General features: G+C 42.6%; 1 protein-coding gene across 6 annotated transcripts in view; it reads left to right on the top strand.

The window, feature by feature from the left end:
• The window catches only part of myo9aa (myosin IXAa), a 339,254-nt gene that overhangs the window by 262,990 nt on the left and 59,776 nt on the right, over nucleotides 1-16,488 (top strand). For 5 of the 6 annotated variants that reach the window (XM_059945895.1, XM_059945894.1, XM_059945899.1 and 2 more), the window contains 2 exons: nucleotides 3,387-5,069; nucleotides 15,805-15,910. In XM_059945895.1, coding sequence (XP_059801878.1) covers nucleotides 3,387-5,069; nucleotides 15,805-15,910 — 1,789 coding nt within the window. The remainder of the gene's footprint in view (nucleotides 1-3,386; nucleotides 5,070-15,804; nucleotides 15,911-16,488) is intronic. The other variant, XM_059945896.1, reaches the window with a different exon arrangement.

Genomic DNA, 16,488 nt, shown 5'->3' with positions numbered 1-16,488 from the left:
CAACGGTCTGTGGCAATGAATTCCACAGATTTACCACTCTGGCTAAAGGAATTCCTCCTCTTCTAAAGGGATATCCTTGTATTTTGAGGCTGTGCCCTCTGGTCCTAGACTCTCTCACTATTAAATTTTTAAAAACCTCGCTATGTCCACTCTGTCTAGGAGTTTCAATATTCCATAGGTTTCAATGAGATCCACCAAACTCTTCTAAGCTCCAGCAAGGCCCAGAGCCATCATGTGCTCCTCTTATGTTAACCCTTTCATTCTTGTAAATATCCTCTGTTTCTGTTCAATGCCTGGACATTCTTTCTTAGATTTTGGGCCCAAAGCTGCTCACAAAACTGAAAATGTGGTCTGACAAATTCCTTGAAGCATTATATCTTTGCTTTTCTATTCCAGCCCTCTCAAAATGAATACTAATATTACATTTGCCTTGCTTGCTACTGACTTAATCTGCAAGTTAATGTTTATGTAATCCTGCGTGGAATCTTTTGCATCTCTGATTCTGTATTTTCTCCCCGTATAGAAAAGAATCTGTGTTTTCATTCCTACTACCAAAGTGGATGACCATACATTTCCTTACATTGTATTTCATCTTCCACCTCTTTGCCCATTCTCCTTCTGCAGACTCAACGCTACCTACCCCTCCAACTATCTTTGTATCATCTGCAATCTTGGCCACAAACCCATCAATTCTGTCATCCAGATCATTGACGTACCACGTTAAAAAGGGGTTGCAAAACCGACCCCTGTGGAAGAGCACTAGTCACCAGCAGCTTACCAGAAAAGACCCCTTTATTCCCATTCTGCCTCCTGTCAGTCAGCCAGTCTTCTATCCATGGGCTCTTACCTTGTTAAGCTGCCTCATGTGTGGCACCTTGCTGGAGACCTTCTGAAAATCCAAATAAGCAACTCCACTGACTATCCTTCCGAACGCTCTGCTGCTAGCACCAATCCCAACCTCACTATAAAACCCGCGGATAAGGGGGGAGCTGTTGTTGTCTGGCGTACTGACCTCTACCAGGCCAGGGCACGGCAACAGCTCTCTGATACCTCCTCTTACTTACCCCTTGATCATGACCCCACTAAGGAGCACCAGGCCATTGTCTCCTATACCATCACCAACCTTATCAGCTCTGGGGATCTCTCATCCACTGCGACTAACCTCATAGTTCCCACACCCCGCACTTCCTGTTTCTACCTCCTACCCAAGATCCACAAACCTGCCTGTCCAGGTAGACCCATTGTCTCAGCTTGCTCCTGCCCCACCGAACTCACTTCTGCATACCTTGACACTGTTTTATCCCCCCTGGTTCAATCCCTTCCCACCTATGTTCATGACACTTTTCACGCTTTGAATTTTTTTCAATGATTTTAAGTTCCCTGGCCCCCACTGCCTTATTTTCACCATGGACATCCAGTCCCTATATACCTCCATCCACCACCCAGACGGTCTCAAAGCTCTTCGCTTCTTTTTGGATTCCAGACCTAACCAATTCCCCTCTACAACCACTGTCCTCCGTCTAGCGGAATTAGTTCTTACTCTCAATAATTTCTCCTTTGGCTCCTCCCACTTCGTCCAAACCAAGGGTGTAGCCATGGGCATCCACATGAGTCCCAGTTATGCCTGCCTTTTTGTTGGCTTTGTGAAACAGTCCATGTTCCAAACCTATACGGGTTTCCGTCCCCCTCTTTTCCTTTGCTACATCGACGACTGCATTGGCGCTGCCTCCTGCACGCATGCTGAGCTCGTTGACTTCATTAACTTTGCCTCCAATTCTCACCCTACCCTCAAATTTACCTGGTCCATTTCTGACACTTCCCTCCCCTTTCTTGATCTTTCTGTCTCCATCTCTGGAGATGGCTTATCTAATGATATCTACTAAGAGCCTACAGACTCTCACAGCTACCTGGACTATTCCTCTTCCCACCCTGTCTCTTGCAAAAATGCTATCCCCTTCTCGCAATTCCTCCATCTCTGCCGCATCTGCTCTCAGAATGAGGCTTTTCATTCCAGGACGAAGGAGATGTCTTCCTTTTTTAAACAAAGGGGCTTCCCTTCGTCCACCATCAACTCTGCTCTCAAATGCATCTCTCCCATTTCCCGCACATCTGCCCTCACCCCATCCGCCCTCCACCCCACTCGGGATAGGGTTCCCCTTGTCCTCACCTATCACCCCACCAGCCTCCGGGTACAACGTATAAATTCTCCGTAACTTCTGCCACCTCCAGCGGGATCCCACTACCAAGTGCATCTTTCCCTCCCCTCCCCCCCCCTTTCTGCTTTCCGCAGGGATTGCTCCTTACACGACTTCCTTGTCCACTTGTTCCCCCCCCCCCCCCAATCCCTTCCCAACGATCTCCCTCTTGGCACTTATCCTTGTAAGCGGAACAATTGCTACACCTGCCCTTACACTTCCTCCCTCACCACCATTCAGGGCCCCAGACAGTCCTTCCAGGTGAGGTGACACTTAACCTGTGAGTCAGCTGGTGTGGTATACTGCGTCCGGTGCTCCCAGTGTAGCTTTTTATATATTGGTGAGACCTGACGCAGACTGGGAGACCGCTTTGCTGAACACCTACGCTCGGTCAACCAGAGAAAGCAGGATCTCCCAGTGGCCACTCATTTCCATTTCCACGTCCCATTTCCATTCTGATATGTCTATCCGTGGCCTCCTCTACTGTCAAGATGAAGCCACACTCAGGTTGGAGGAACAACACCTTATATACCAGCTGGGTAGCCTCCAACCTGATGGCATGAATATTGACTTCTCTAACTTCCGTTCCCTCCTCCCCTTCTTACCCCATCCCTGACATATTTAGTTGTTTGCCTGTTCTCCATCTCCCTCTGGCGCTTCCCCCCCCCACCCCCCTTTCGCCCGAGGCCTCCCGTCCAATGATCCTTTCCTTTCTCCAGCTCTGTATCCCTTTAGCCAATCACTTCTCCAGCTCTGTATCCCTTTAGCCAATCACTTCTCCAGCTCTTAGCTTCATCCCACCCTCTCTGGTCTTCTGCTATCATTTCGCATTTCCCCCTCCCCCCACTAGTTCCAAATATCTTAGTATCTTTCTTTTCAGTTAGTCCTGACGAAGGGTTTCGGCCCGTTACGTCGACAGTACTTCTCCTATAGATGCTGCCTGGCCTGCTGTGTTCCACCAGCATCTTGTGTGTGTTGCCACTGACTCTCCTTTGTCTACCCTGCCTGTTATTTCTTCAAAGAATTATATATTAGTTTATTCAGTTTTCAGTCAAATTGGAGCCATCAAGTATAACTATCCATTAATCACTGAGGGCATTCACTTGACTTTTTAATTAATAAAAAACAAATCAAGTTGGTAGATTTCAACCCCTTTAACGGTCAAAACTGAATTCTTGCCATTTGTTTCAGATTGCAGGCATTGAGAAGACAAAAGTTCAAAGAGAAGAGAAAACACTTGGATTGTGAGCAAAAAATGGGACTGGATGAAAACTTGGGGGAAAGGTTTTCTCAGCTCGCTGTATCTGATGAAGCCAAATTAGAACTAAATGAGAGCTCTGCTTCAAAAGAGACTGACATTCAGGATGTACCTGCTGACTGTAACGATATATCTCTAGACATGCAGGGTGGAACTTTCAACTTTGCCAATGTTACAAATTTGCTCCAGGATGTTACGGTGAGGGAGAGACCAAAATCATTGTCTGGAGACCCTGAGAAGCAGAAAGTGGTGCGTGCCAAACGGCACAGTCGGAGAATGAGAGAATTGGAGCAGGCCAGGTTCAGTCTTGAATTGCTGAAGGTGAGATCAGGAGGTGTCTCTCCCTCAGAGGAAGGGCGCTGGTCTAATGAGCTGATTTCTGATAGTGTGAACTCCTTGTCTCCTCAGGGAACACCAGACAGTGAGAGCTCAAGAGGTAGTTTTGAAGTACCCATTGGTGATGATGGCCAGAAGAGACACCTCTATTTATCTGTTTGTGATGACCTAATGTCTGAATCCAGCCTACACACTGCTCAGGATAATCTTTCAACCAGTCCAAAAGTCAATGGTCATGATTTGTCCACTGGTCCGCAACTCAATGGAAATAACCTATCTTCCAGTCCTCCTAATAACACTAATTGTTATAGTCATGTTTCCGTGTCTCCTGAAGTAGCCAGTGGAGAATTTGAATTTCAAATATCAAGTTCTGAAGATCGACCTCCCAGTGTGAGACCAGCAGAGAATCTGTATTCTGGTCCCAAGCTGGATTCATGCTTGTTGCCAGATCACAACAGCGCACCCAGTCACCTGGTGCCAAATGACAACGCTGCTGTCGGCATTGATGACTGTAAGATAGAAGACAATGCCACTGAACCCAAACCAAGCAGAGAAGGAGCTGACAAAGCTTTGCCAAACTCTGCCGAGCTTGCTGTAATGGATGACGCAAGCATGGATTCCTTCTCACATACTAAAGTTTTAGAAAAGCTTGAATGGTTGAATGTACAGCAAGCTGAGAGGCAAAAGCAAAAACAGCAGCAGGATGAGAAGGAGATGATGGAACAGATAAGACAGCAGACGGAAATCCTTGAGAAACAGCGCAAGGTTTTTGAGAAGCAGGAGAAGGATATGTTTGAGAAACATAGAGGGGAAGCTCTGCAGAAGATAGAGCAGGGCAGACAGAATGATTCTCCTCACGTTCATTTCAAATCTCCAAGCAAGCAGGCAGACAGGCCCCAGTCTTATCTTGTCATGCACTCGGATAGAAAATGGGATTCAAGTTCAGAAAATCCTTCAACAACAAGTACTGAGGCTAAGTTACTGAACACTGCAGAATCTTTTGATACAGACACTATCTCAGGTCTACCCACAGGAAGAACCAGACCAGTGAGCATGTTCTATGAAACAAAAGAACTACAGCCATGTGGCCAACAAGAAATTAATAAGCCAGTTGGCTGGACTCCGAAGCTGAGCTTGGAGTCCCGTGAAACCCTTCCTAATGTAGGTCGTCTCCGAAAGGCTGCACCTCAAAAAGGGAGCGCAGGCACAAAGGAAGACTCAACCAAGGACAGGACCAGTGCCCTCTTCTTTTTGCCAAAAGATAAGAATACCCTGAGCAAGTAAGTTTCTTTTCTTGATGATTCAGGAATACAAATAAGCTTTAGAGGCCTGGGTTAAGTCCATTGCGTGGCTGTGTATTAATATATAACACCAGAAGAATGACCAGTGAATGCTTGGTTGTAAGACAAACCTTGGCCGGAGAGTGATGATGGAACGTTCCAGCTGTGGAAAGGGTCATAAAGAAGTACAGCAAAAAACAGGCCCTTTGACCCATCTAGTCCATGCCAAAACCATTTAAATTGTCTATGCCCATTGACCTACGCTGGGACCATAGCCCTCCATATCTCTACTATCTACGTACCTATTCAAACTTCTCTTAAACATTGAAATCAAGCTCACGTGTACCACTTGTGCTGGCAGCTATTCCACACTCTCATGACCCTCTGAGTGAAGAAGTTTCCCCTCGTGTTCCCCTTAAGTATCGTGCCTTTCACCTTGACCCATGACCTTTGGTTCTGGTCTCACCCAACTTCCGTGGATTTATCCTAAGCATACCCTTCATATTTTGCATACCTCTATCAAATCTCCTCTTAATCTAATATGTTCTAAAGCATACAGTCCTAACCTATTCAATCTTACCTCCAGACCCAGCAATATCCTTGTAAGTTTTCTCTGCACTCTTTCAATCTATTTACATCTTTCCTGTAGGTAAGTGACAAAAACTGCACAAAATACTCCAAATTAGGCCTCATCGATGTCGTATACAACTTCAACATAACGTCCCATCTCCTGTACTCAATACATTGATTTATGAAGGCCCAGTGGGTCAAAAGATTTTTTTACAATCCTATCTACATGTGATGCCACTTTCAACAAATTATGCACCTATATTCCCAGATTCCATTTTTCTACCTTTGTTCCTCTGTGCCCTACCATTAACTGTGTAAGACCTACCCTGGTTGGGGCAACCAAGATGCAAAACCTCCCACTTGTCTGCATTAAATTTCATCTGCCATTCTTCAGCCCATTTTTCCTGCTGATGCAGATCCCTCTGCAGGCCATGATAGTCTCCCTGACTGTCCACTACACCCCCAATCTTGGTGTCATCTGCAATTTGCTGATCCAGTTAACCATATTATCATCCAGATCATTGATATAGATGACAAACAACAAAGGACCCAGCACCAACCCTTGTTGTGCACCAGGCCAGAGAGTGATGATGGAGCATTCCAACTGTGAAAAGAATCATAGAGAAGTGCAGCGCAGAAACAGGCCCTTCGGCCCATCTAGTCCATGTCGAAACCATTTAAACTGTCTACGCTCATTGACCTTCACTGGGACCATAGCTCTCCATATCTCTACTATCCATATACCTATCCAAACTTCTCTTAAATATTGAAATCAAGCTCACAAGCACCACTTGTGGGCAGCTCATCCCACACTCTCACGACTCTTTACTACCACTTGCTGGCTTCTCCCAAAGTCAGTCCTGATGAAGGGTCTTGACCTGAAACATCGACTGTACTTCTTCCTATAGATGCTGCCTGGTCTGCTGTGTTCCACCAGCATTTTGTATGTGTTGAAGGAAAAAAAAACAACTTTACCTAGAGCTTTCCATTTTTGCCTTCTCTCACTCAAGCCTCTCCTTGCTAAAACCTGGAAGAGCTAATGCCTCAAGATCACCACTGTGACTCTGTTCATTCAGATGATGGCTGCCACACTTGTCCCTGCCTTCCTTTAATTTGCTTTTGCTCATCGGTCACTGTTCAAAGCTCAAGTCATTTGCTTGTCTGTTCCAGGAGTTATGACCTGGGGAGTTCGCTGAGTTTTTTTTTCACAGGAAAGGTAGGATACTAGATGGCTGAAGTAACAAGTGAACAAAGGACACAAATGTTTGCTTTGACTACTTAACATGTCAACTAAGGAAGATTTTATTAGTCACACCTATTAGAGGTTAAGTCCAGGTGACAGTTAATTTTGCTTTGTTGAAGTGTATACACTCAGTGTGGCGACTTTATTTGGTACCTCCTATACATAATAAAGTAGCCACTGAGTGTATGTTTGTGGTCTTCTGCTGCAACCCATCCACTCCAAGGTCTGATACGTGCATTCAGAGATGCTGTTCTGCACACCACTGTTGTAAAGTGTTGTTATTTGGGTTACTGTCTCCTTCCTTTCAGCTCAAACCAGTCTGGCCGTTCTCCTCTGATCTCTCTTACTAACAAGGTGTTTTCAACCACAGAACTGCTCACTGCATGTTTTTTTGTTTATCACACCATTCTCTGTAAACTCTAGAGTTCATGAGAATCCCAGGAGATCAACAGTTTCTGAGGTACTCAAGCTATCCCAACTGGCACCAATAATCATTCCATGGTCTAAATGTTGGTGGGGACGCAGCAGGCCAGGCAGCATCTATAGGGAGAAGCACTGTCGACGTTTCGGGATGAGACCCTTCATCAGGACTAACCGAAAGGAAAGATAGTTAGAGATTTGAAAGTAGGAGGGGGAGGGGAAAATACGAAATAATAGGAGAAGACCGTCTCTGGAGATGGCTTATCTACTGATATCTACTGTAAGCCTACAGACTCTCACAACTACCTGGACTATTCCTCTTCCCACCCTGTCTCTTGCAAAAATGATATCCCCTTCTCACAATTCCTCCGTCTCCGCTGCATCTGCTCTCAGGATGAGGCTTTTCATTCCAGGTCAAAGGAGATGTCTTCCTTTTTTAAACAAAGGGGCTTTCCTTCTTCCACCATCAACTCTGCTTTCAAACGCATCTCTCCCACTTCCCGCACATCTGCCCTCACCCCATCCGCCCGCCACCACACTTGGGATAGGGTTCCCCTTGTCCTCACCTACCACCCCACCAGCCTCTGGGTCCAATGTATAATTCTCCGTAACTTCTGCCACCTCCAGCGGGATCCCACTGCCAAGTGCATCTTTCCCTCCCCCCCCCCCTTCTGCTTTCCGCAGGGATTGCTCCCTACACAACTTCCTTGTCCACTTGTTCAACCCCCCCCATCCCTTCCCAACGATCTCCCTCTTGGCACTTATCCTTGTAAGCGGAACAAGTGCTACACCTGCCCTTACACTTCCTCCCTCACCACCATTCAGGGCCCCAGACAGTCCTTCCAGGTGAGGTGACACTTAACCTGTGAGTCAGCTGGTGTGGTATACTGCGTCCGGTGCTCCCAGTGTAGCTTTTTATATATTGGTGAGACCCGACGCAGACTGGGAGACCGTTTTGCTGAACACCGATGCTCTGTTCGCCAGAGAAAGCAGGATCTCCCAGTGGCCACATATTTTAATTCCACGTCCCATTCCCATTCTGATATGTCTATCCATGGCCTTCTCTACTGTCAAGATGAAGCTACACTCAGGTTGGAGGAGCAACACCTTATATACCAGCTGGGTAGCCTCCAACCTGATGGCATGAACATTGACTTCTCTAACTTCTGTTAATGCCCCACCTCCCCTTCTTACCCCATCCCTGGTATATTTAGTTTTCCCCCCTCCACTTTTTTTTCTCGCTTTCTGCCCAACACTCTGCCTGTTCTCCATCTCTCTCTGGTGCTCCCCTCCCCCTTTCTTTCTCCCTAGGCTTCCTGTCCCATGATCCTTTCCCTTCTCCAGCGCTGTATCACTTTCACCAATCACCTTTCCGGCTCTCAGCTTCACCCCACCCCCTCTGGTCTTCTCCTATCATTTTGCATTTTCCCCTCCCCCTCCTACTTTCAAATCTCTTACTATCCCTCCTTTCAGTTAGTCCTGACGAAGTGTCTCAGCCTGAAACATCAACAGTGCTTCTCCTTAGATGCTGCCTGGCCTGCTGTGTTCCACCAGCATTTTGTATGTGTTGCTTGAATTTCCAGCATCTACAGATTTCCTTGTGTTAGATCACATTCTTTCCCCTTTCGTATATTGGCTGTGAATAACAATTGAACTTCTTGGTATTGCATGCTCTTATGAATGTGCTGCTGTCAATGATTGGCTAATTAGATATTTGCATTTATGAGCAGGTGTACTTGTAACCTAATAAAGTGGCTACTGAGTGTAGATTTAGAAAACTTCGTGAATCTGGCAAAAATGCTTTAATGTAGAAAGCAGTGCAATGAGCATTGTGTTCTTCACTGAGGTAAAGGGTGCAGGCAGAACCTACAGACAATAATTGGGCTTTGTAAACAAATTTTACATGCAAGCAATGATTAACTAAAGTATATTTTGTCCCTTGACATTTTGTTTGTACTTGCTTCCACTGATCCATGTCAGAGCATCTAATTATTTTGGTAGGTTATGTTCATAGACTTTTTCATCAAAATGAACTGTATATACAAATGTACAAAAGTGAAGGTGGAAGTCTATTGTGACAACCTGATCTATATGCAACCTTATTCACAGTTTTCCCTGACCTATGTAACATTACTTCCCAGAGAAGCAAAACAATGGTTCTCTGAGAAACAAAGAGAATTAACAAAGCAATTTTATCCATTCATGCCACAAAGAATTAACTACTTATGTTTATCTGACCCTAGTTGTGTGATGATTTGTGTCGATGACATTTTGTGTTTAAAATATTCAAATTTGACCTCATTATAGTGTTGCAGGGACTACTCAGAACATAGATGTTCATATAAACAAGGACTGAGTGTCCTCATAATCTAAATCTAATCTAAAGCTTCAAGGATACATGGCTTCATTAGGCAGAACATAGAATACAAGAGCTGGAAGATTGTGGTACAACTTTACAAAGCATTGGTTAGGCTACAACTGGAGCATTGTGTGGTTACTACATTGTAGGAAGGACGTCATTGTTTTGGAGTGAGTGCAGGGGATATTGTTGCCTGGGAACATTTCAGAGGAAAGACTGATTAGACTGGGATCTATTTCTTGGAGTAAAGAGGCTAAAGGGTACCTCGTTTGTATATGCAAAACTGAGAAGGACATAGATTGGGTAGATAATAAGAAACTTCCTCACAGCAGAGATTATTTAAAGCTAGCAGGCATAGGTTTAGTGTAAGATGTGTAGAACATTTCAAGGAAATGTAAGGAAGATTTTTTTTTCCTACTCAGATGGTGTTGGGAATCGGGAACACTAGTGACCTGCTAGTGAACACACAATATTTGAAAACTATCTACATGAACACTTAAATCACTGAGATGTGCAAAGCTTTGAACCAAGCACTGATAGATAAGATTAGCATCAATGGGTACTTGTTGATTTACGTGGACATTTTTTAAAAAAAAACAATACCAATACAACCATTGGTCTCCTGAACCAACGTGGAACCTGTGCAAAATTGCATTCTGGACTGTGATGGAGATTAGGTGACTGGAGGCATAGAACTGTAGTTCTAGAGTGTGGCAGAACTGAAGAATTCAATAGAGCCCTGAGGAAATTTTAAATGGAAATGAAGGAACAGCTTGCAAGAGAATTGACTGAAAGTGGCATCCAATAAAGTTACAGGCACAGAGTCACACAGTGTGGAAACAGACCCATGCTGTCCATGCTGATTCAGGATGCCCATTTGAGTAAGTCCCATTTGGCCATGTTTGACTTATATTCCTTTAACTCTTTCCTATCCATGTATCTTTCCAAATGTTGGTGTACCTGCTTCAACCAGTTCGTTTAGCAGTTCATTCCCTGTCTCCTTAGAGAATTAGGAAAATATGCCACAAAGTTTGTTAATAGAAGTATAATCTAAAGTTGGTACATGTGCTGATGGAGTTCACTCTTTTTGCAGTATAAATAGGCAAGACATTGAATATCTACAACATTCATTAAGTCACTTGCTAATCAGTGTTTTGAGAGCATATAAACCTTTTTGGGTTTTTAATTTAGAATAGATCATAGTACTTTTGAAATGGTCTGTTAAGAGTTCTCCCCTACATGGCTTCTTGTTAGCTGAAATAAGTAATATTTGGCAGTGTTGCAATACAAACCTGTTCTAATTTGGGTAGGTTGACTATGAAGGATCGGATGTCTTGAAGATTGGTTGTGTGCAGATTGCCCTTCAGAAGAAAGTAGCATTTGTGCCACAATGGTGCCTGGCAATTCCCATAAAGGGAGGCTCACCACTTACTTTTGACATTTGTTGGCTTTATAATCCCTGCATCAGCATCCCAGATGCCACCATTTATCAGCTACATGAAACCATGACAAGGAGAGCAGTTAAGAGGTGTTGCTCTGTAATGAGAGGCTTCCTGACCCATTAAAATTTTTCCCACCAGATGTGAGGTACAAGTCCAGAGCATTATAGAATCCTTTCCATTGCCTTGAATGTGTTTAGCTTCCTGTGATTACATCCCAAAGGCATGCATTGGTTGGTTAATTATTCTTGACATGTAAATAATTGGAATTGGTTTATTATTGTCACATGTACCGAGATACAGTGAAAACCTTGTCTTGTATACTGTTCATACAGATAATTTCATTACAGTGCATTGAGGTAGAACAAAATAAAACAATAACAATGCAAATTAAAAAAGTGCAGGTATAAATAGGGTGCAAGGTCATCAGGTAGGTTGTGATGTCAAGAACCCCTCTTAACATACTAGAGAATCATTTAATAGTCTTCTAACACTGAGATAGAAGTTGTCCTTGAGCCTGATGGTACATGATTTCAGGCCTTTGTATTTTCTCCCTGATGGGAGCAGGGAGAAGTTAAAAATGTGTGCAAATACCCTTATCAGCTTATCTAAGGATAGAACTGGGACACCATCTGGTCCAGCTGCTTTCCACGGGTTTGCTATCTATAAGGCTAACTGATCGAATCTGGCAGTGTTGAGAAAAAAATGGGAGTAGTGGAAATGATTGATGGATTTGGTGGGCTGAAGAGCCTCCATATTATGTGGCTCTGCAGTGCAGCTTAGCTAGACTTTATTCACCACATTCCCTCCACATCCTGTGTATAGTGGTTGCAGTGTGTTCCATCTGCAAAGTACACAGCAGTTTGCACTGCACCAGCCAAACCTGTACATTCCAACTTAAAAAAGGGTAAGGCCAACTGACACAATAACACTGTCACCTGCAGTTTCTCCATAAGACATAGGGCCATTCAGCTCATCGAGTCAGCTCCACCATTCTGTAATGGCTGATCTATTATCTCTCTCAACCCCATTCTGCTGCCTTCTCCCAGAAATCTTTGACATCCTTACAAATCAACATTTCAACCTCTGCTTTAAATATGCCTAATGATAAAAAATTCCTCTTTATTGCATTTCTAAAGGAACATCCTTCTATTCTGAGGTTGTGCCCTCTGGTCCTAGACTCACCCACTATCCGAAACATCCTCTCCATGTTCACTCTCCTCCAGGTTGCATGCATCTTGATTTGGAAATATATTAATTGTTCTTCATCATTCGGTTTAAATGCTGAAACCTAACAGCATTGGTTTGCTACCAATTGATGGCACAGTAGCTCAGCAGTTAGTGCAACACTTTACTGTGCTAGTAATTGGAAAATCATAGTTCAATTCCCACCACTGTCTGTAAGAAATTTGTATATTCTCCCAATGGGTTTTCTTTGAGTACCTCAGTTTCCTCCCACATTCCAAAATATAATCGGTTATGGTTAGTAATTTGTGGGTATGCTATATTGGCATGGAAGCATTGCAATGCATGTGGGCTGCCCCCAGGACATCCTCAGACTCTGTTGGTCATTGACACAAACCAACACATTTCACAGTATGTTTTAATATACGTGTGACAAATAAGGTTAATCTTTTTAAGTCTTCACTTCATTGTGGGAAGTTAGGGACTGGGCAATATTTTCAAGTTCAAGTTTAATTGTCATTCAACCATGCACATGAATATGGTTAAACAAAACAGCGTTCTTCTGGGCCAAGGTGTAAAGCACAGTACATACAGTCACAGCACATAGTTAGAATAGCATATACAGTCTCAAAAATTAGTATTAACACAGGTCCCTGAGTGGCATGACCTGTAGATTAATGGTGCATGGAATGTTGTCCTGAACTCACGTTTCTTTAAGAGAAAGCATGCAGCAGTTCCTCATCTTGTGCTGTCAAAGGCAATCCAGCTTGTCTTCCTGGGAGTGAACACTAGAGAGCAGCACTAATGGGAGAGCTGCCCTGCAGGAGCCAGCCCCCAAACTGGTACAGATACCAGCGTGCCTGCTGAGCCTTTTTCTCTCCCACATGCTAGTGGCTATAACAGGTGACACTAGTCCATTCAAAAATCGAGGCCACACAGCTCCCCTGTCTTTGGTCTCACCAATGAATCAGACCCAATATTTTGTATTACCAATGTCCATCAGGGTCTTGCAATCACAAGACAAATGTTCAGGATGCACATTTACACCATTTGGACCCAGAATCTACTGCAACCAAGTGTGCTGCCGCCATCTTAACCGGAAATTCTACAATAATTGCTGGACTTGCCATTGATGCCCAGGTTGCAGATTTTTTTTATTAGAAAGCTCTATTCATCCATATATTCAAAGTTTTTAAAAAATTCCTGAGCTACTGACTCTCAGTTTCACCTGCTTGTGGCTGTACTTAAGTAGTATTTAATTTAAAGTGTGAGTCATTAATTGGGTGTTGCAAGAGTGTTGTCTAATGACCATGTAACACACAGAAGAGTGTAATCTAACAACTACTGAGATAAGCATAACAGCGTGCTTTGTCATTTATAGCTCCAAATTATTTTCTTGGATTTCTTTCTATTCTACTGAAGAGTTGATGAGGGAATTATTAACATGGAATTAAGTATTGAGTAATGTTCAAGGCAATGAATAATATTCTATTAATAAAACCATGAGACATAGCATCAGAACTAAGCCAATCAGCTCATCGAGTCTGCTCTGCCATTCCATCATGGCTGATTTATTATTCTACTCAACCCCATTCTCCTGCCTTCTCCCTAATTTAGCCTTGACACCCTGACTAATGAAGAACTTATCAACCTCCACTTTAAATATACTCAATGACTCAGGCTCTGTCTGTGGCAATGAATTCCACAGATTCACCACCCTCTGGCTAAAGAACTTCCTGCTCATCTCTGTTCTAAACAAATATCCTTCTATTCTAAAGCTTCGTCCCACTGTACGTTATGGGTTTGTGTAGCTTGTTTCCCAGCTTCGGAACACAAGTGTCCTACCACTAATGAAGTACTTTTGAAACGTAGTCACTTGTTGTAGTGCAGCACCATCAGTCAATGAGGTCACTGATTGGATCACCTAGTGTTACTGAAATTAATGAAGCTTTGGCCAGGATGGGAGAGAAATCCCACTGCTTTGTTAGACTCCTGAGATCTTTTATGTTCAGAAGAAAGCCTGGTTTTATTTTAATTTTCATTCTGAAGTACATTAGCTTTTGATAGTGCTACACTCCCTCATTGCTGTATTTAAGATTGCTTGCTGTCATTCTTTAGAACATGAATCCCGGTGTGTCCTAATTAAACAGGGTCCACTGTTTCTGTGGATTCATAAGGAGAAGGAAATGATTGTTACTCTAATGCAGCAAGAAAAACACAATAAGCATAAAGAACAGAATAAAAAACAATTATAAATATAAAAGCAGTCCTGTAAAATGCAATGTATAAGCAACTGTTATATACAGTGGATTCTGTTTAATTGGGACACACTGGGATCAGTACATTTTGGCCCAGTTAAGTGGCTGACCCAATTAGTCAAAATTTCATCAAAGTAGTTAAAAGATATGTTTAAAAAATGACAAACTAGTAACGATTAACGGAGTAACAATTTATCTATGAAATGCAAAACAATTTAGAACACTATCAATATTTCTATATACTATAAAACCGTGCATTAGTTCCTAATAGATATCGACAGAGGAATTTATCTGCCATGTTCTTTTGATTGTAAATGAACAAAATCAGTGCAGGCACCTGGTGTAGACAGTGGACAACCAGCATACAATGCTTTGGACTATTGCACTCTCCAAATTTTCATTTTCATTGTAACACTCAAGATGATTGTCAGTATCTTCAAATTCCCTTGTATTTCTTAACTTATTGAAGTAGTGAAATCATTTCAATTTCAATGCCTGATCATTTCTGGCATCTCCAAGCCCGAATGCTTGAAGCAGCAGTGAGGAAGGCAGTTCCAACTTAATGCTCATTTCTCGCCAACTATCAGTGAGAAAAATCGCTGCTTTTTGAACACAAACCTAAACAACTGACACTATTTTAAAAACTGATTGTTGTACGCACAGTGTAAAATCTGACAGCCTGTGTGTGACTGACGATAGTTAGGAACTGTTTGGCAACAGTCTTCTGCCCCAATTAAGCTGTGTGGTGTCCCGAATATTCAAAGGGAATTCTGGCTATTTTAACAATTTAGTTCTTGTCCTTTAAGAATTGTGCCAAATAATCGTCTGCCCCATTTAACCAATGGCCCAATTAACTGGAATCCACCATGTATATAGTATTATATGTATGTAAATTGACACTAGTTGTTGAGTATGTAGTCATGTGATGGTCATTGTATTTTTCTTTGACCATTGATCCCAATTGTTTGTGTCCTTGGTGTATTTGGGTATTATTTATCATTAATATCAATGACAAATTAATATTAAGACACACAGTAGCTTAGCAGTTAGCATTCTGTTTTAGAGCACCAGCTGTAAGATTGGGATCATATTCCCAGTGTTTGTATGTTCTTCCCATGACTACATGTTTTCTTTGATTGTTACAGTTTCCTCCCACAGCCCAAAGGACTAGGGTTAGTAAGTGGCTGCAAACAACACACTTCACTCTGTATTGTTGTTTTAATGTATATGTAACAAATAAGGTTCATCTTTTATTTTACAGTATTGACAAAGATTATGTGAATCTGGAAAAATATCCAACTTTTTCCAAAGAAGATGAAGCTTTCAGAGAAAAGATGGTGAAAATGTCACAGCCAAAAATAACTGATGTAAGCAATTTAAATCTCTTTGTTAGATTATGAAGTTCAGGGTATGATGAATCCATTGGTTAAGAGAGCACAAGTCTAGTGAATGAGATTTATTTAAATTAAATCTTGTACAGTGTCCAACTGCAGAACCTAACAAGACCACGATTCAACCTTTACATTTATTGTACTCAATCTACCTTTACACTTGAATTTTCATAAGAAGCATAAAAAGATTCAATCTTTTATTTTGTTTCTTTATTTTTGCCCTATACCCTGATGAAGCAAACTGGGTTAGGTGACAACCACCTTCCTGCAGTTACTACCAAATAGTTTATTGGGGATTATCAGTCTTTGACTGTTGTGGGTATGGGTGGGGGCAACAGGAGTGGGGAGATATTGTATCAAAGCACAGTTCTGTCCCATTAAACATTACAACAGAAACTGCAGAGTGATGATTGTAGGAAGGAGCCATCATGAATTCCATAGAAATGCTATCCAGCTTGAAAATCTCTGACTTCTTTAAGTTAATGCTGCAGCTGTATGTTCTTACTCCTGCAGAGATCTAAATATGTTTTTGTTAAATTTAGCAATGGCTTTGA

The sequence above is a fragment of the Hypanus sabinus genome, chromosome 21 (assembly GCF_030144855.1).
Source record: "Hypanus sabinus isolate sHypSab1 chromosome 21, sHypSab1.hap1, whole genome shotgun sequence".
Lineage (NCBI taxonomy): Eukaryota > Metazoa > Chordata > Chondrichthyes > Myliobatiformes > Dasyatidae > Hypanus > Hypanus sabinus.
The sequence above is the reverse complement of the archived record's forward strand: the minus strand, read 5'-3'. Positions and strand labels throughout refer to the sequence as shown.